Source organism: Uloborus diversus, chromosome 1 (genome assembly GCF_026930045.1).
Source record: "Uloborus diversus isolate 005 chromosome 1, Udiv.v.3.1, whole genome shotgun sequence".
Taxonomy (NCBI): Eukaryota; Metazoa; Arthropoda; class Arachnida; order Araneae; family Uloboridae; genus Uloborus; species Uloborus diversus.
In genome coordinates, this window is record NC_072731.1 from 61823228 (window position 1) to 61844122 (window position 20895).

General features: G+C 32.7%; 1 protein-coding gene across 1 annotated transcript; it reads left to right on the forward strand.

Annotated features, from left to right (window-relative positions):
• Positions 1-14247: 14247 nt before the first annotated feature.
• On the forward strand, positions 14248-18782 carry LOC129234610 (histidine-rich protein PFHRP-II-like). The gene is made up of 2 exons (XM_054868640.1): positions 14248-14384; positions 17994-18782. The coding sequence occupies exons 1-2, from the start codon at positions 14373-14375 to the stop codon at positions 18576-18578; spliced, it is 597 nt and encodes a 198-aa protein (XP_054724615.1). The 5' UTR covers positions 14248-14372; the 3' UTR covers positions 18579-18782.
• Positions 18783-20895: the final 2113 nt, after the last annotated feature.

The window sequence follows — 20895 nt, forward strand, 5'->3', positions numbered from 1 at the left end:
AAGCCTCACTCTTTACCTAAAGTTAGAAATAAAGATAGGCCGCGTCTTGAAGATTTCATTTTCTAACATTTTGCGAAGCAATTCCGTATCTCTCTCCCCCCCCCCCCATAACGTCTATAGTTATAATATAAAACCACGGTTTGAAACTTGAAGTCAGAATTGTTTCTGGGGGAGTTCAGACCCTCATCCCTTTCTCTAATCTTCCCACAGGGGCGCCGACTTGCAAAAATTATTGAGGGGGCTAGACATTACCGGGGGCTTAGGGGGTTATGTACTTCCACGGAGGTTCCCCCCCCCCAATAAAGGTCAGATTTTTGTTCCTTGAAAATGCCAATTTACATATTTTCTGGTGTGTATAATTTAAACAAACAAATGTGACATGGCGTTTTCAAAGTAAAACAATCTAAAAATTGGTATACAAATGTTCTGTTTCAACTAGATCATGTCACTTGTCTTAGTAAGAGAAATTTTTTTGTTCATTTTTACGGGGAGTCGTGCAGTGCCGTAGCTAGGCATTGAAAAAGGTAGGGCACTTGACTTGCATAGAAGGGCACTCCCAGAGACGCGGACTAAAAAAAATATATTGTGTGTGTGGGGGGGGGGGCATACCGGAGGGTCTTGCAGCGGGAAATTTTCTAAAATTGAGATGAAAAATAGTGAGTTTTAAAGCATTTCAAAGTTATATAATGAACATTAGAACCCCGAAAACTCGACAAGCCTGAAACATTTTTTGGCTTTGAAAAAAGGAAAAAATAAATACAAACATGCGCAGTATTTTTTGTAAAAAGGTAATTTAATTTACACATGTTTTTTAAGACCAGTTTTTTTTTTTTCATTAGTGATATCGGCTAACATACTCATATGTAAACGCAAGTCTCTCATTGTCTAGGTCATTTTTGAAAAGCAGTTGATTTTTCAAAATTTGTTTCACCTCTGTTTAACAAAAGCAAGCACTCTTGTTCAACTGCAATAACCTGTGGGAGTTCAGTTGATGTAAACCGCCCAATAATGCAAGATTGCGCCATTTCGCAAACCTCATCAATGTATTGCCTTGTAGTGCTTTGGGATTTCCTATTCCTATTCAGAGTCACAACTGACTACAACTGTATTTATGTCGAGGACTGCATACTAAGTGCCTTGCCTCCATTATTTTATATACCGATAGATGGCAGCACCATCACCGGATTGAACAGTTAATGAGAATTTAGAACTAGTCCAGTAGCTAATAGCTACCTGGTGCTAGCACCCCCAGAGGTATTGCTTCACTTGGAGGACATTGAGACCACGAGCATATTTAACGTCGCCCAGTCCCCTTTAATGACGACGGTGGATCTTCGACCATCGAGGTTCGAACTCAGGACCCTCCGGCCCCGAATCCGACACTTTACCGATCGGGCTACCACGGCCCCTTTGGGATTTTGAAAGTGTGCGGTGAGCTGGCTTCGTTGTTTTCATACTTCTTTGGTATACGTCGATTCTGAGGAAACGAAGGGTGTTGAATTTGTTCATTTTGTGAAGGTTTTTCTTTTAAACACAATCTCAAAAGTATTCAAAACTATCACGCCTCTCATTTAATATACAAATCAAACCCTCGTATATTTTTTCCAGATCAGCAACACTTAGATGAGCACGTCGCATCGCTGCCCACCAGCAACTGACTTGACCCGTAAGTTCGCGCACTGGGACAAATTCTAAGTGTGCTTGCAGTAGTTACTTGTAATAGTGTCTAAACTTTTGCAACAAGCAAATTTCTACTTTTATCCAAACCAGTATTGTTAAAGCATATCAAACAATTGTATTTTGGTTATAGTATTTCAAACGAGTTTTTGAATATGTTTGCAGACTTTTGTATTTCTACTATAGCCATTCTAAATTCTACTGCTGAAGAACGTCATTGTCTAAACTTTTGCATCGCAGTGTATATATTCTTGTGCATGCTCAAATTTTATCATTCGGTAAAATGGAGATTTCATTTTGAAAATTTAGAAATTTCCTTTACAATAAATTTTAGTTCTCCCTCCACCATTTCACATAAATTCAAAAAAACCAATAACATTTGCAATTTGTTAAAAATATAAATTTTTAGAGATGCACCGAATTATATTGGTATTCGGTATACTGTATATTAGGCAGGAAAGCCTAATATTTGGTTCGGCCGAATACTTCAATGTTCAGCAACCGAATAATAAACTAATTCGCATATTTGACAATAAGTAAATGAACCCATTTTCTTTCAATGAATGAAGGTAATAGTGTAGTACCATAGTACAAAATGAATTCAAATTGTTACTTACTAATATTGTTACATTCAAAGTACTAATTTTGATTTTAGAGAAAACAATTGGATGTTAAACCATCAGTCAGTATTATCAATTGTTCAGTTACTAAGGAGAATAAAATATCAGAAAATCACTTGAATAAATTGTCAAGCCATTTTAAGCACTTTGGGTTTTTATAAATACGATATTATTTCTTTATAACCTACCATGTTATCATTATTATATCATAATTTATTGAATCATAGGTCGAGAAAGAAAGAAATTAAAGTTCAGTAAAATGGCTGATAAACTAACCAAATCAGCCGTTTACTATGATAATTTGCTTTTGCATTACGAATGATTTAAATCATTTATTTATCTCAGATTAATTATTATATTTTCTTTACTAATAATAAAGCTGAAAGTCCCTCTGTCTGTCAGGATCTCTGTCCGGATCTCTGTCTGTCAGGATCTTTGTGACGCGCATAACGCCTAGACCGTTCGGCCGATTTTCATGAAATTTGGCATAAAGTTAGTTTGTAGCATGGGGTGTGTACCTCGAAGCGATTTTTCGAAAATTCGATGTGGTTCTTTTTCTATTCCAATTTTAAGAACGAAATTCTCATAAGATGGACGAGTAAATTACAAAATTATCATTACGTGGAAACGTAACATGGGCACAAGCCAATTGGCGAGAAAATTCACCATACATTATTTGTAAATATACAGGCGAACCAAAAGCCCTTTTAATTTTCTATTACGGGCAAAGCCGTGCGGGTAACACTAGTATGTTAATAAATTTAAAATGTTAAATGATTGTACATTTACATTTTGCAAAAGACACATAATAGATAAACATTTTCTATTTTATATTGGCATAAAAGGAAAGTACAATGATTTAAGTTTAAATAGTTTAACCAAATATTAAGTGTTCGTTATTAGGTAAAATATGGTGTTTGGTGTAGCTCTAATAAATAATGTACGTTTTTGAACCAAATGAGGATAAACATTTGCAGTTCCTTTTATAGAAATAGTATATTTATCATATTTTTTAAAACAGCCTTGACTTTACTAACTTGTTTATACTGAAAGACAAAACCATCATCTGTGGGAGATGATTCAATGCAGTTGAAATAACAGGTGATCCGAAATTTAAGACAAACTAACCAATATAATTACCCGCAGTGCGGTGACCGCTTCTAAAGAGAGTTACTTTGGTAAAGGATGAAGAAGATTTAAAACACAATTCTGTTGTGCATTCTACATTATGTAATGAAATACTTTTTTTTTACTCGAACTAAAAATTACATTCATACCATTCTTTGTATCTTTTGGAAAACGGAAAAACAAGGGGGTATTTTTGTGTGAATGCCTCTGTTAATTTTTACGCAATTATTATATCAGTAAATCTGTTCCGTGTAAGCTCACTGATAACTGTAAGACAAACAAAGCTAGACAAGTAGTTGTTTGTGATATAAATGATTGGAACGCAAACGCTTTCGTACTCTTTTCAGCGTAGGTTCATTAATAGAGGCGTGGGGGATAGCGGTAATAAAGATCATCTATATCTATTCTTCTGTGATTTAACGGTTGTTCCAATCGGAGTCCGGTCACGTTGGAACTTCTAACGATCCCATCAGTGGAACATAACGGGGCGTTGCCTGCGGAAGCAAAAAATAAAAACCCACAAGGACGCATACTTGAAAGAAATTTTCCTCTTTGTGCGATCATAGATTCCAAGGGTACGAACCATTTGATGTGCAAGGTTGTTATAACCGTACCGTCAGGAGAAAAACCTTATCGAGTCATGCTGATATGTGTGTGTGTGTGTATACTGTTGCACACCCAGGGGCGCTTCGAACTTAAATTTTTGGGAGGGAGGAAATTCTCAATTTATCAAATGGAGCGCCAAATTTCCCTGAATGATGATAATGTTGCCGATTCGTCAGATTAAATTGAATGAGGAAATTTTTGAGAGGTTACAGTGGCTTATCGAGGCGTTCCTATGCACACCCACACACGCACGATATTGGAAACACATAAATTTGAAATAAAAGAAAAAGTGGAGAGCTACGGATGAAATACACTTTGAAAATAGAAGGAGTGATGAGAAAAAAAAAATCTACGAAAACAAAAAACACATCATGCTTCTAAAATTTTGGAAAAATCAATTATATTATGATATATAGTAATAATAAAGCTCTAAAATCAAATGAACAGTTTTTAAACTGGTAAAACGAAATGTTCAAAATAAAAAAAATTACATGTAAATTATAAAGACTTTAAGTAGAGTAAACAAACGATAAAAGAAAACGACGTTTTTTAATCCCAAACTTTCTCAAGCGTTTGAAGGTGACAAAGGAGCCTTTTCTTTACAATTAGAAAATCGCTCGTCTAGTTATGACGGGTGAAAATTGCTTAATGAAGCAATTGCCTGTTTGGTAATACATTTTGATAGTTGAAATTTTATCCCTAACTCCAGTGGATTAACCCTCAACTTCAGTAGATAGCTTCATTGTTGACCTCTGTTTCGTTTCTTTATTCTCCTAAAATGAGTCTTACCAGTTAAACAATTAAGTTACCCGATTCAGTTTAGCTTCGGCAAAATAAAGCATTTCCCTGCATGTTGAACATTACCAAAAAAATTATCAAATTATCATGCCATGGTGCGAGTTTCATTGTTGATGACGTCAGGAGCGTTACTCGATCATTGGCGATCATTGGCCTTGATATACGAGGATGCAATAAGATTATCGCCAGAAGCTCAAAATATTTTCTTCAATGAAAAAAGGGTTACATTTAAACTTAATATGTACATGCGAATGCATCGCTTTAGTAACTTAGTGCGTGAATAACTTTCATTTTAGGATTCATTAAGATGTCTATTGGATGTTTGGGAGTTCGCTACCTGGTTGACTTACCACACAGTTCTGGTTTTTGATAACCACGTAGTAAAGGACATCGCACAAATCACTGCAAACAGTTATTTTAGAAATATTTTTCTAAATTTGTAAATTAAAAGAGAGCACTGTACCGCTTCTAAATTTGTAAATTAAAAGAGAGCACTGTACCGCATAGAACAAATATGAAAACATTTGCTGAATATCAAAAGATCTTCTGATATTCTATGTAAAAATGTTAGGATGAAGAACTCGGAGCGCAGTGAATGAGTTGTCATTTGTATCGATGAATCAATTGTTTGGAGTGGGGGAGGGGAGGGGGGAGGAAAAAAATCGATGACGAAAATACACATATGTTGTACAGAGATTTGTTCGAAAAATTTTCTGAATAGCATATTTTATTCTATAATTTTGTAGCTAATAGAATTGTTGTGAAAACCTTTCGAATTGTGCAGTTATACGAGAAGCGTAAGAAATAACATATTTTTGTGATCTTTTTCTCTGATTGAATGCTATGTTGAAAGATTAATTTTTTGTTTATTTACGCACTAAAATTTTCTTTTTAAGTAGAAAAGGCATTCTTATTACACGTAATACTACCGCAGAATATGTAAAATTATAGAAAAGCAATATCTAATATTTTTTTGCTTCTAACGAACTGCAGAACTGATTATTTTATGTCGTGACATGTGAAAAAATCAATTTTCTTCTCATCGTTGCAGGGTTTGTAAACAACTTGTGTTACAGTTTTACATTTTGGTATGAAAACAATAATATTCCGCTAAATACGCACTGAAGGAAATCAAGCTATAATAATTCTTGAATTCATGTTGCCAAACGTATTCTTATGAAATGTCATAAATCGCCATGAAATTAATATCTAACCTAACGGAGATAAATTTGCACTCTTATGAAAGAAATAGTCTCAGATATTTACTGAAAACACTGCAAAATTTGAAGAAAAAAAAAAAAAAAACGTTCTATTGGTAATTTGTTTTTCTAAAATGGGCAGCGTTACAGCCTGGGTAAAAACTTAAAGGCCATGTGAAAAATTTTTGAGAAAAGGGAAAAATGAAATTGGAAGGATTTTAATATTATTGAATTATTAATTATTAATGTTCATTTGTAAGAAAAAACGCAATAGACAGGTTTTGTGAAGTATGCAACTACCAGAAAAACAGTGATATATTCAAAGTTAGTATTTCAGCCTGAGTAAAAACTTTAAGGACGCTAGTATTTTTTAAAAGCTACATGTACATTTACTGTAATAAATATCACAGCAGTTAATAAGAATGTGGAAACCTTTCAACTTGTAACTTTTTCATTAATTTCTTCGAAGTTTTGTCGCTCTTTGTGGAAATGTCGAATGGTAAGAACTTATCTGGTCATGAATGAGGGAAGACTGAAACTTTTTCTTCAACGAAGATGAGTAGCTGTACTTTTGCGAAAAAATAAGAAGATCGAAGACTGCAGTCAATAATTTTTTAAGATTGAAAGACAATTATTGTAAAAGGAACACTGGTGGAAGACCGAGAGCTTTATCCTCAAGTTATGAAAGAAGAGTTTGCAAACTTTCATCAACTGGAAAATTATGTTTATCGGCATGCCCGGCATATTCAACAAATTAATGTTCATCGGCATACGCACTGGAACTGAAAAAAAGTTTAATAAATTTAACCAAAATCAACAGGCAGATTGAGAATGTGTTTGTACTTATTTTTTTACTTCCTTTTACAAAAAGGGAAGTATTGTATTAGCGAAAAAAATTTCACCCAAAAATCGGCCTTAATTTTTATTTTGCTCACCCCCGAATGAATGTTGAGTTTTTTTTTTTAACTTGACCACACGTGGATAAGTGCCTAAGAACGCATAGACACCCAAATTATCTATTTTGACCATCCCCGAGGTAATTACAACGAGTTTTCTCGTGACGTCCGTATGTACGCATGCATGTATATGCGTATGTGCGTAGGCATGTCGCATAACTCAAGAACGGTATGTCCTAGAAAGTTGAAATTTGGTACGTAGACTTCTAGTGGGGTCTAGTTGTGCACCTCCCTTTTTGCTTGCATTCGAATGTTCCAAAGGGGGTCTTTTACACCTTTTTGGGGAGAAATCATTGATAATTTCAATGAAAACTCAAGTGTGTTAAAATTTGGCAAACACTTGGCGATATATCGCCCAACTTCTGGTCGCCAAATTTGGCGGCAATTTTTTTTTCAAGTCTGATTTTATTTTGGCCACTATTGGTAATATTTAGAGAATTGACCATTGAATCACATCGAAATGTCCAATATTGAGAAAACTAATCTGTATGAGCTTTTTTCTGCTTCGGTTAGCAACAAACTTAAGGTAAACTATTTAAAGTGTTTCTTTGCTTAATCCAAGGCACTACTATAATTTAATTGAGGTAAAAGGAAGTCATGTGATGCACACATCAGCTTGTTTTAAAACTTAATTGTAAAATTGTAACAATTTTTCTTAGTGGTCGAAAAACTGACCACTCCAGGTTTAAACTACTTTGAATGGATCCCTTCAAAAAGACTCCCTACGTTTCATTAAAAAAAAAAAAAAAAAAAAAAAAAAGGCCATTTGGATAGCGTCTTCAAAAAGTCTGCCGCATAATGTATTACAGATGTTCAATGAGCCATTGTTTGAATATAGAAGCCGTGGATTCTAAAAGAACTAAAAAATTAAGACAACATTAAGAGAGGTGTCATTTTCGCATTTGCAAGTGATTCTTACCAAACTATTCCTGTGGTCCCCTTGATGAACGCGTGCAGATATACTTCAAGCCTGTTTAAATTCGTCTCCTATTAGGAATTCTGTACGATCTCTGTATCTTAAATACACTTTTAAGAGCCCATATTCATTCTATTAAAATTAAAGGAGATATTCCAAAAATTTCGTTGCAAAACTTTAATTTGTCTTATGTATGCAATGGAACTGAACCTCAAGTAAAATCAATGTGAAGTAATATCATTTACCGCATTTTTCGTATTGGACCAGCAGCAGGTCAGTGAGGAATATTTCTCGAAATCCCATGGTCCTTTCCCATTTCCATTTCCAATATAAGCAATTGCAATTTCGAATGAAAATTTCTAATGCCATCACCATCATCAAAACTGAAGGCCAAACGTACAACGTTACAGATGGGAAAACTATATTGTTCACGGGGAAGTAAAGGTTAGTCTCACTTGATTAGAAATAAGTGAATCAATTTCTTTCAAAATCTCATAAAAACGAAACAAAAAGGGTATATACGAGTATAATATGATATTTTAAAACAAAAAAATTTTCAGAATATTTAATTAAGACAGATAGTTTTTTCAACCCGAACAAGTTCGGGACGGGCCCCTAGTATGAAATAAAGACGAAAAAAAATAAATGGAAAAAATCCAAGTATGTTATTCATTGTTGCATCATTTTAGGGTGGTATCGAAAGTGAAATGGAACATAAAAAGACAAAAGAAAGTTCTCCTACTGACAACCTTTCCAATAACGTGAAGTGGACATTCTTTTGTCACTTGGCTACTGCACTTCAAAAATCGGCCATCTTCAAGAGGTTCCGGTCCTGATGCAATCGCCTATTTCAGCAAGACCATTCCAACTGGAACGCCTCTCTTTTTGGCTTGATTTCCTAGAATTTGAAATTAGTTTTGACGAAATAAGAGAACAGTGTTTTTTTTCTATGAGCCTAGTGTTTGAGTTGGGAAGAGGTACATCACAGGGAGCAAAAGTTTACAGGAGTTTGAGTCACTAGTTGGGCATTTTATTTCATATTAGTGTGTAATGTGAATTTTTATATCTTATGTTGCCATTTTTTATACCTAAATTAAAAGATTTGGTTTGTCAGTGGTTCGGTTACCTTTTCCCCTATTACGTTTATATATTTTTTAAGAATGTTAAAAAAAAAAAAAGATTGTACATGGAGATCATATTAAAACGACCCTACTTTAAAATTGTCTAGCAACAAGACTATTGCTCAGATTTTAACGAAATTTTATGTAGAACATAACGAAGAGATAAGAATTTGATTGAGTGAATAAAAATAGTTTAACATTTAGCAGCCAGGGGACATTTTTACCAAACTACACATTTAATACTGATTCATTATGTCGATTTCATTCCTTTTTTTTTTCACAATCTAAATCAGATGGAGCTCCTTCTCGCAATAAACGTCCTGTAGTTCTCAAAATTATTTCATAGAAGAACGTGTTACACAGGAGAACGTTGACATCTACGTGATGTGTGGCCTTCCCGATCTCCAAACCTCAATCCGTGCGAGTTTTGGCTTCAGAGGCATTTGAAACCTCTCATGAATTGTGATAATCTTAAAGACAGCATTTCACGTTATGACTATTGTGAATCTTACAGTAAATAAATATTTCGTAATTTGGCTACTATTAGCAAAAATTCCCGGCGTTACCTGGGTCAATAATAATTATGACAAACAATCGCTACTTTCATTCGTTTTCTGTTTTAACTGAAAGAACTCAAAACACACCGTTTTGATGTGATTAAAAAACGAGTTTCTTCCTTAACCATAAAAGTAAAAGAGCAATAAGTATAAAGAACAAAATAGTATTCAGTTAGAAACGAAAGCACGACATTTAAGCATATAAGAATTTGAAGAATTTCCAAAATATGAACTAAGAAAAACAAAGATCACAAAAAAACCGTGCGTTTTAGTTATTTAATAAAATAGTACACACACACACACACACACACACACACAAAAATGTTCTCTACTATGTTACTCTAAGTGTGCAATGAGTAGAGTTTCCAAATATTTAAATGATTTTAAATTCATGTTTGTTCCGGAGAAGCCTTTATTCAAAATTTTCACTATGATTACTATTAATATTGCTGTTGTAAGGCAACGAATTTTTGAAACAATAGGTTTTATATTTAATCATTTAAGGGGAAACTGCTATGAAATTTACTGTTTTCCATCATAACTTTTTAAAACTAAGTTTTTCAGAAAAAAATTATATCCTATGTTGCTTCCTGAAAATGTTTCTGTGGTGAAAAAATGGTTAAAGTCGATAAAAGTAGTTTCAAAGTTTACCCCAGACAAACTTACATACAGAAGTAGCCATTTATGTACTGCTTACAGATATAGATTAACTCATTGTTATTAATTAGATAGAAATAACTTTTGTGCGATATTTCTAACGAGTGCAATGCGTAACTTGTGGAGAGATTTCTGCAGTGCATTGAAAGAATGCTGGGAAAATTGTTTTACAGAGACGTAGCATGAAGATAACAAAGGGGGAATCTTTGAGAATCTTGGCAAATATTGCCAATATCGTCAAACGGACACCTCTATCCACCTCACCTCAACTTTTTTGAATAATAAAGCCTTAGGATGCGCTTGGCTAACACTTGATTTTTCATCTCATTTTGGCAAGTCTCTCTGTCTGGATGTCTGGCGGATGTCTCGAGCGGGTGGTGAATTTCATGTGTACATTTCATGTATACTTTATCTTTTCTAACAATAAAGCTGAAAGTCTCTCTGTCTGGATCTCTGTGATGCGCATAGCGCCTAGACCGTTCGGCCGATTTTCATGAAAGTTGGCACAAAGTTAGTTTGTAGCGTGGGGGTGTGCACCTCGAAGCGATTTTTCGAAAATTCGATTTTGTTCTTTTTCTGTTCCAATTTTAAGAACATTTTCTCGAGCATAATTATCATAAGATGGATGAGTAAATTACCAAGTTATCATAACGTGGAACCGTAACATGGTGTAAGCCGATTGGCGAGAAATTCACCATACATTACTTGTAAATATAAAAGCGAACCAAAAGACCTTTCAATTTTCTACTACGGGCAAAGCCGTGTGGGTACCACTAGTACTTTCATAAAAGAGAAAGTGAGTGATCAGGGAAATGGAAAAAATGTAAACATGGTGTACATAAAAGCCCGAAAATGCGATTCATCTCACCATTTAGTAATGAAAATATCATTTTACAATCTTTCCGCTGCTTTCATTTCATGTTATTCCATAAGTTCGTACTTCTGAATTCAAATTTTAACATCAATAGATTGATTTTAGTTCTGTATCACAGAAAAAGAAATGTACATTTGAAGTACAAGAAGAAATATAATTAAAATTCTCCAATTAAAACTATTAATTATTTTCTGCTAATACCGAAAATACCGGTATTTTACCTCAGCAAATACCGGTATAACGAAATTGCAAAATTGCTTGAAACACCGGTATTCGGTATACCGGGATTGCAATAACTAGTGGTGAATGTCGAATTTAAGTCTATTTAAAACTTTCAAAGGTAGGTTAATCGAAACTAAATCATAGCAGAGCTGAAACACGGGAATGCATCATGATATATATATATATATATATATATATATATATATATATATATATATATATATATATATATATATATATATATATATATATATATATATAAATCGAAGAAATTATATCGTCACCACAGAGCAACAGTAAGACAGCTAAGCCTAGAAACAGCAGTAGGCTGCTGTTGTTCTGACGCACTTTTACTAATAAATACGTGTTTCTATAACTATTTGTGTAAAAAAAAGTGAAAAATAAATTCTGCATATGTTTTTCTGCATTTATAATATAAAAAACTTCTTCTGAAAAAAAAAATTAATGGAAATATTTTCCTGAATGTATGACTTAAGTTTATCACGAACAAATTGAAAGATTTTATTTTGAAACTTTTACTTAGTGCGTGTTCTGCATAAATGGCATTTTTGAATCATGAAGATGTTGTTATTATTATTAATATTATTTACTATTATTATTATAATTTATATTATTTACTATTACTATTATTTACATTATTTAGATTATTATTACTATTGTTATTGATATTATTAATATTTGTTGTTATTGTTGTTGTTGTTGTCATCTTATGCTAGCTAAACTGGCAATTTGGGTACGCTGCTTCACTTTTCCAACTGTACTGTAATTATTATTATTATTATTGTTACATTGATATTGTTTTTGTTATTATTAATATTATTACCATTTTTTGCATTCATATTGTTATTATTATTATTAATTGTTATTTTTTATAGAACAATCTGCAGAAGCAAATCCGAAAAACTAATGATATTCGACTACTAAGGCCATTTTATCAACCCAAGTAGTTTTGCTTTAACTTCGGGCCGCATCGGATAATAAATATACTTTGTACTTTCCAGCAACTTGACTTTCCTTGGCTTGTTGAATCATAAATTAGCCTGCAAATTCTGAAGGGCTTTTACTTCACTCAAGGGTTTAGTATCTAATAAAATGGAGTCACTTAACAGACTTGAAAGCTTTCTCCATATTTTGAAAGTCGCAGCTGGTAGAAAGAGCTTCTAAATATTCCAGAACTCTCTCTGAGAAGAAATATAATTTTTTTGACTTATGGTTGTTATTATTTCTTGAAAATATGGTAATAAATTTATCTCGTAGTTCAAGTTCCATCATAAAAGGTTGTGTATTTAACTTGAAAAAAAAAAAAAAAAAAAAAAAAAAAAAGAAACCAGAGATTATCTTCCAGTATATGTTCACAGGTGAAACCTTTCATGATTTCATAATATAGTAAACTTTCTGCAGTATGAAATTCGAATAAATTTCTAAAAAAATATCTTCATAACTGATGAACATTAAAAACACAATTTTGATGTCTTGTAACTTCGCTTAAAATATAAACTTACGCAAAAAATAAAGTACTTTTAATTTGTACTTCGGGAGACATTTTAAAGAAATTTATTTTGTTCTTCTTTTTATTCTAACTGTAAAGAAATATTTTGCATAAATAATCTAACTTTAAAGCAACAAATCTGTACCACAGTTTCATAACAACCAATAAACAAATAGGTCGATTTTTTAAAACGAAATATGAACTTTTTTCGGATTTTCTAAGTTAATTACATTCTTAATTTCGTTCAAATGACAAAACTACCAAGACACAGTAAATCGGAGGAAAAATTATTTCTAATGAACCTTTTTGGAAATGTTTTATTTATGTCGTTCTTGGTGCTTCAAAAGTGAACGAGAATTCTTTCACGTCTGAAAGTTTGTTTACAAATATTTGATGCAATGAATTTCGGCAATATCAATAAATTGGTCTCGAATGAAAATAGTCATGAATAAATATTTATCAAACTTAGAAATTTTTTTTAGTGTGAAAGATTGCTTTTAATGCGCGGTACTGTGTGAGCACAGACATATACGACATTTCAAAACAATTATTCGAAAACAGTATCTGTTCTAAATAATTTTACTAGTAAATTCAACAAGTACTAGTAAACTATTGAAAACAATATTATTTAAACACAAACAAAACGCTTCTGTAAATCATTGAATAATTATTTGGAAATCTTTTAGTACTTTAAACTACTGTGTCATTCCTCGGAAATCGGACATTTTGTCCTGCACGTGATAGATCACACATTTCATTATAAGCGTTAATTTAAGCGATTAATAAAAATATTAGTAGCATAATTTTAATGCTTAAGAAGTACGAATGTAAGTGTTACTTCTTAAGCAAAAAATCTTGTTTATTGCTTTTTAAGATTACCACGTTTTATGGAAATATTTTTCATTTGTCACGTGAGGGGCAAAATGGCGACTTTTCCATGGAATTGCCCAAACACGTTCACGATATTTTGAAAAAATTTAGATAGTTATAGAACTTCGAAAATTTTTCATAGAGTCTCAGATGCGAGATCCTGCATAAGCAGCATGCCCTTGGTATCGGTATAATCTTCAACAACCCCGGGGTTATTCTAGAGCTTTAGAGCCGAGAAAAAAACCTACCAGTCACGATTGAACACAAAATGACGGGGAAACAAAACAAGGGCGAGAACAAGAAAAGTTTCCGTCAACACAACCGCAGAGGGCGAGGAAAACAAAAAGGCGTGGTAGTCGAAAAAATGAAATTCAAAAACCCATTCAATTTGGCCATGCCCCGAAGCCACCCATTCCGACCTTACTCTCACACAATTAGAACGAGATAGTCCGATAAACTGGATTGAGAGAGAAAGTCTAGTGGAGGTGAGTTGTACTTGACCTACTTCAAGGAGCTCCTCTTGCTAAGCGAATCTGCGATGGTCGGTAACTGGTACTTCCGACTATGGATGGAGTATAAAATGGCCAGTACTTTCCAGCAGGAGCACAATCTTCTTACATTCTCTAGTTCTTACCAGAACCTCCTCACCAAATAAAACAAGATGTACCGCTTCGTAAGTAGCATTTGTACTTGGATCTTAATTTTGTGTTTTTGTTTTTCTTGGTTATGAGCATCAAAAAGCAAAAGCATTTTACGTTTTCATCTCCAAATGAGAAAGTTTATGTTCGTTTAGTTAAAAATGTATTTTAATTGTTTGAATAAATGACTAAGTAAAATATTAATTCCCATTCGTTATAGTTAATTTTTTCGACTTTCTAACACGATTTATTGAGAAAGCTCATCTCCTTCGCTCTTACATTAAGTTTTACTTTTTTAATAATTAATAAGTAATATGTTTTTAATTTATCAAGTATTGATGCAATTATTAAATTTTTGTTTCAATTCAGTAAATACTGCTGAAATTCTTTGGTTTCCAATCACACTATCAAATAAACTTTACATCATTAAAAAAAAAAAAAAAAAAAAAAAAAAGCTTAAGCAAGGCAAATTTAATGTTAATGAATACAGTGGCTCCCAAAAGTTTTCGTACACTTATGATTTTCCATTAAATACGACCCTATCCATTGGATAAAATAAATATTTTCGAATAGATATTTAGTTATAAGATCTATGATCCATTTTCAACAAAATTACATGAAAAGTTTTAATAACACAATGGAACTTGATTTTTAAGAAATCAATAATCAAAAAGTGCCAGAAACTTTATCTCACAAAAGTCTTCGTACACTTTGAAAAAATATTTATACATTAGTAAAAAATCCAACTGTTTACTAAGTTATTATTTAGTAGAATTTCAGGCAGTATCAACAACTGCTTTTAAATGTTTATGCAATTTCTGAGTAAGTGTTCAACCGCACCTTGAGTTTTACTGTTTCTAGTTCGCTTTTCGTTTCAATGATGTATTTTCATAATCTAGCTTCCAGATTTCTCTAAATATGTTCCATTAAGTTTAAATGTGGCGATTGAGGAGATATTTCTAAGCTTTAAAGGACAATGTTTGAGGCATCAGGCACAACCTTTGAAAACCGTGTGCTTCTTATCATTATCTTGATTAAAAACAAAGTTGTTTCCGATAGCCAAATTTTGGGCTAATAGTTTAAAACTATTTTTAAGAACATTTAAATGAACAGCGTTCATCAAAAGAATCCAAAATACCAAGTCCTGATGCTCATATGCACCCTCACACAAGAACACCTTCACCGTCCTGATTAACTGATCCAACTAAGTTCTTGAAATCAAAAAATCCTCATTTTTTCTTCTATTTAAAATTATACAACAATTTAACCAAAAACGTTGAATTAATTTTCATTTGTAAGACGTTATTCCAAAGCGTTTTGAGCGTATTTATCATTGATTTTGCAACGGAAAGCGTGAGCTTTCTGTTTTTTTGCACGAGCAAGAAAGTTTTTGCGGGAAGAGATCCCATTTAGTCCAGTTAATCACAGAACTTGGCGAACAATTTTAGGCAAAAATTAAACATAAAAATTTTTCATTAATTTCTGCAGAAACTTTTATAGCACTCAAATGTGTTTTTTCATAACCTTTTTAACTGTAAATCTCCGATCACGGTTCATTAACTTTTGCCGGTTGACCTTTTCTTACCTTGTTTTCGATTCGATTATTTTCTTCAAAGCATTTTATCGAGCACTTTAATACAGAATGGCATGAATTAACTAATTTAGAGACATTTCAAACTAATTTACCGCTACTGTGAGGGGAAAAAAATCAAAATTCGAATGGTGCTTGTTGTTTTTTACGAATACCAGCCGTTTTAAAAGAATAAGCAGAATATTAGAGAATAAATAAAAACAAAAATAAGCCAAATGACTTTACAGTGTCAACACAATGCCAAATATACAAAAAAAAACATGTGATAATTTTAACCATTTTTTCGAAAATATTTCTGTGTTTGGTGACTTTTGTGGGGTATTATTTCTGTCTCTTCGTTTTTTGACGAATTTTAAAAATAAAATCAGGCAATATTTTGGAAAAAAAACTGCTGGGTTAAACTTAGAATGGCATAGGAATGATATGAAAAAAATTGAACATAATAATCGAATTCAGTTTCGTGTTATTTTGGTTTTAATTCAAAATTTCAAGGTGTACGAACACTTTTGCGACCCACTGTAGTTACTTATTCATTAAAAACTAACAAAAGTTTTAAACTTTAACATTCAAAATACGTCTTTGTAAAAAATATATTATTAATTTGTAATGATCTCTAGCTATTGAAGGATCAATATTCATCTTTTGATCATTTTACATTAATGTAATTTAATGTACACATTACATTAATGTAATTAATGTAATTTAAATTTACTGTTAAATTATTGATTCCATTGTGCCCATTATGAAACATTTTGTATGTACTCTTTAACAAATTTTACAGCGCTTTAACAACTCTTTTCAACTTTTAAATTAGATTTTTAAAAAGCAATTAATGTCTTAAAGAAATATATTTCGGTGCAACTTTATAGGCATGTGTTGATGCGCAGTACTAAAAATTTTTATGGACTGATGTACATTATACATAAAGTAAAAAAAATGAAATAAGGAAGAAATATGTTTGATATTGTAATAGCATTGACTTATAAAATGATAATTTTTTTTTTTAAATGTCAAATATTACTTTCAAATGATTAACTTAAGAAAATACATTATCAATGAAATATTAAATTTGAGGGGATAAAGGGAGATAGAAAACATAATGTTGATTTACACTGCTTATTCCTATTTAATGCCCCACCAAAGGAAAGGCTATTTCCCTTAAAATGTCTAATTTGTAGCTTCAGATTTTTGGGGGAAAAAAAGAAAAGAATGTTTTGATTAAGAAACATTTAACTATATTTACACCTCAAAACATCTAAATAATATTCTTAAATTTCCTTCTATTAGCATGCGAGGGATGTAGATTAGTAGACTCGTCATATTATGTTGCTTTGTTATTTTGCTAAGATATTTTTAAAAATCATTTTTGCATTCATGCTCATGAACATTTTAAGTTTCAGCGTAATGTATTTTTTAGTTTTATTTTTTATTCATTCGATGAATTCACCCCCTTTAACTTAGTATTTTATCTTTCGAAAAGTGGAAAAATAGTGCCAGTTAAAATGAAAGTTAAAAAAGCACAACTAAGAATTTTAATATTATTCAAAGATATTTTTGATCAAATAATCTTTTTTCCGACTTTTTGTGTAAGTGAAGTAAAAACATTTAATTTTGTCAATCTTATTTGAGAAAGTTCTGTAAAACACGTATGTATTTATTTATTTCCATAACGAACTATTCCGCTCTGGAAAACTGGATAATATCTTTCAGAAACTCCTCTTAGCAGAAGAAATTTCATTTTTTCGTCATAACTAAATGTATAGTAAGTAGATGAATAGTCTTCAAATTAGTTTTTGGTTTGTAATTGTTTTGGTTGTTTGGTTTTGAATAGTATAATAAAAACTCCAGATCAAGATAAAAGGCAATGAATGTCGGTACACGAATAATTTAAGGTAATTAACACAAATTGAACAAAGATATCTCGATATTCCATTCAATATCAGAAGATAATTTTTTTTCCAGGAATCTTGGAAATTTTTTGATTGCTGAAAAATATTTACAAGAAAATATTTTTATTGCTTCTTATGGTAAACATTATCTGTGTCTGTTTTAGGTATCCGTACTTCTTTTGGCTGCTGCCTGCACTGCAACTCCAACTGGCTATTTGGGACATGCCGTAGTTGGCCCAGCTGTCAAGGGACACGCTTATTCCACCCAGATCCACCATGGTGCCTCTGTAGTCCATGCACCTCTGGCTCACCATGCCGCCGTCGTGGCACCAGTCCATCACGCCGCTGTTGTCGCCCCAGTCCACCACGCCGCTGTTGTCGCCCCAGTCCACCATGCTGTACCAGCAGCCGTTGCTTATTCTTCCAAGATTAACCACGTAGCTGCTGCCCACCATGCCGTTCCAGTCGCCCATGTTGGTGCCATCCACCATGCTGCTCCTCTTGCTCATGTTGGAGCCATCCACCATGCTGCTCCTCTTGCCCATGTTGGTGCCATCCACCATGCTGCTCCCCTCGCCCATGCTGCTGCAGTCCATCATTCCTCCGTGACCCACCATGCTGCTCCTTTGGTTCATCATGCTCCAATTGCCACCCACTACTCCTCCAAGATCAGCCATGTTGCCCCAGCACATGTTGCCATCCCCGCTCACCATCATGCCGTCAACTACAAAGGCCATGCTCTCCTCTAAACTGTTTTCTTAACTTAATTCTTCGGTAAATAGTCATACTCGTTCAAAGACAAAGAAAAAATATAAAAAAATGGACTTGGTGTATTGCTTTGGGAGAAATACCTAGAGAAATGTAAGATGGTTGTGGACCGTGTGAGAAAGTACAATTTTCACATTGTTTGTTTGTTAATAAAGTCCTTAATTTATCAAATAATACCAGTTTCTGTTTTTATAAGAATCTTATTGGTGTGTTTTGACTCCACATCCATATAGTTACGAGATACAAATGGTAAATGATAAAAATATCAACGATAAACCTTTAAGTACATTTTGCTTCTTTATTAAGTAACACTTTTACTTGGGTTTCACGGGAAACTTCATTTCACAATGAAAGATTATTCAATAAGTGTATTGTTATGCATTTTATTTAATACAGCTTTAACTTAAGTTCAGGAGTGGAGTAGTCACACTTTAAAGAACTAATGTATGTTTCAATGATGAAATTCTACTTTAGTTACTTCTTGCATTTAAATATACTTACATTTGAAATAATAGTTTTTTCCTTACACGTTTTTATGGATTTTATCACGTAATCCCTAGAGAAGAAATGCTTGTATCTAATTTTAGCCACACTTTTAATTGGCAGCTCATTCCGCTTTGTGCTGTTATGAGAATAAAATTGTAGAATTAGGCAGATAAAAGATTTTTAAGGTATTTAAAACTGTCATCCGTGTTTCTGCGTAAAACTGTTGTCATGAACTATAACTTAACGAACATTTGGCATTTTATCAAACTAAAGCAGTAGTTAAACTTCAAAATGTGGCTGACGGCGTTAGATGAGTAATAATACAGCCAGCTCTTCGTTGAAAATATCTTTATCGAAACTTCACTAAAATACCATGTAACATGTGGGGTAAAGGGGGGCAGATGTGATGATTTTTCTTTTTCTTTTTTTATTTTTCAAAAAATATAAATTTCTCATCATTAGGTGAGTAACAATACAGCCATCTTTTCGTTTAAATATCTCTACCGAAACTTCGCTAAAATACCATGTAACATGTGGGGCAAAGGGGGGCAGACGTGATTTTATTTTTCAAAAAATATTATAAATTTCTAAGAGCAAAAACTTCTCCATGATTGAATTGACTTTTCTTTGTGTCATGACATTTTTTGAGATTTTTTATAAAATTATTTTTTTACTTTAAAATATAAAAAGAAATGAATATTCAATTGTTCCCATGTGCCTCTATTGGGCGACACATGTGTACAAGGCTGGAGTATATATGAACAGCATAAAAAAAAAAGGACAATCGTCATATTTCAAAGGAAGACTTTTGAATAGGATGTATAGCAATTACATTGAATGATTTATAGCCTACACTATGTCAATTTATATCGTACAGCAATGTGTAAAATTCGAATTTCTTTTCAGAAATATATAACCCAGTCAAATTTTAAAGTTTCGTTGCGTGTAGTGACCACTGAACAGATAAGGAAAAAAAAAGTTAAAAGAACACACAGTAACTACCTGCGTCGTAGTTTCTTGAGGAAGTCTGCAAACTATTTCTTAGTTGGGAGAGAAAAAAACCCCTAAAATTTTACATAAATAAGAATCCCTATTTCAGCTAATGAAGTACCGCATTTTCTGTTGCACAATCCACAGGTAGCATGTACTGGTATTAGCATCTTATTTTTATGCATTTTACACAGCCGATTGAGAATGAACGAGAATTCTAATGTTGGTTTAGCTTGCAGACTATTTTTTGATTTTTGATCAGCAATTGATTGATTACTTTACCTCTACATCTATGTTCGACCATTTTCGCAATGGGGTCGTTTCCGAAATTTTAAAAGTATTTTTTTCTGAAAGAGCATGTTTAAAAACTTAGGATTTGACCATTTTTTAAAAATAATTTGACAAAGTTTACTATTTTTTAAAATAATATTTAAATCGGTGCGCAGATTCAATTTTATTTCGTACGCTTTTGCACATGGCATCACAAATGATGAACTGCCATTCACTCAGGATTATGGCGCAAGTGGCGCCATCAAAATTTTTGGGGGGATTTTTTTTCCAGAAGGTTTTTTTTTTAGAACATAAAATTTTTGATTTTTGAAAGGAAAAAAATATTTATACTTATTCAACACGAAATTCATGTATAAATAATACCTTTTGACTGTGCTCATTCCAAAATCTACTAGCCGTGTCTCTTCTTTATTTTCACTAATAATAAAGCTGAAAGTCTGTGTCTCTGGATATCTGGATCTTTGTCTCACTGGATGTATTTTACGCGCATAGCGCCTAGACCGTTCGGCAGATTTTCATGAAATTTGGCAC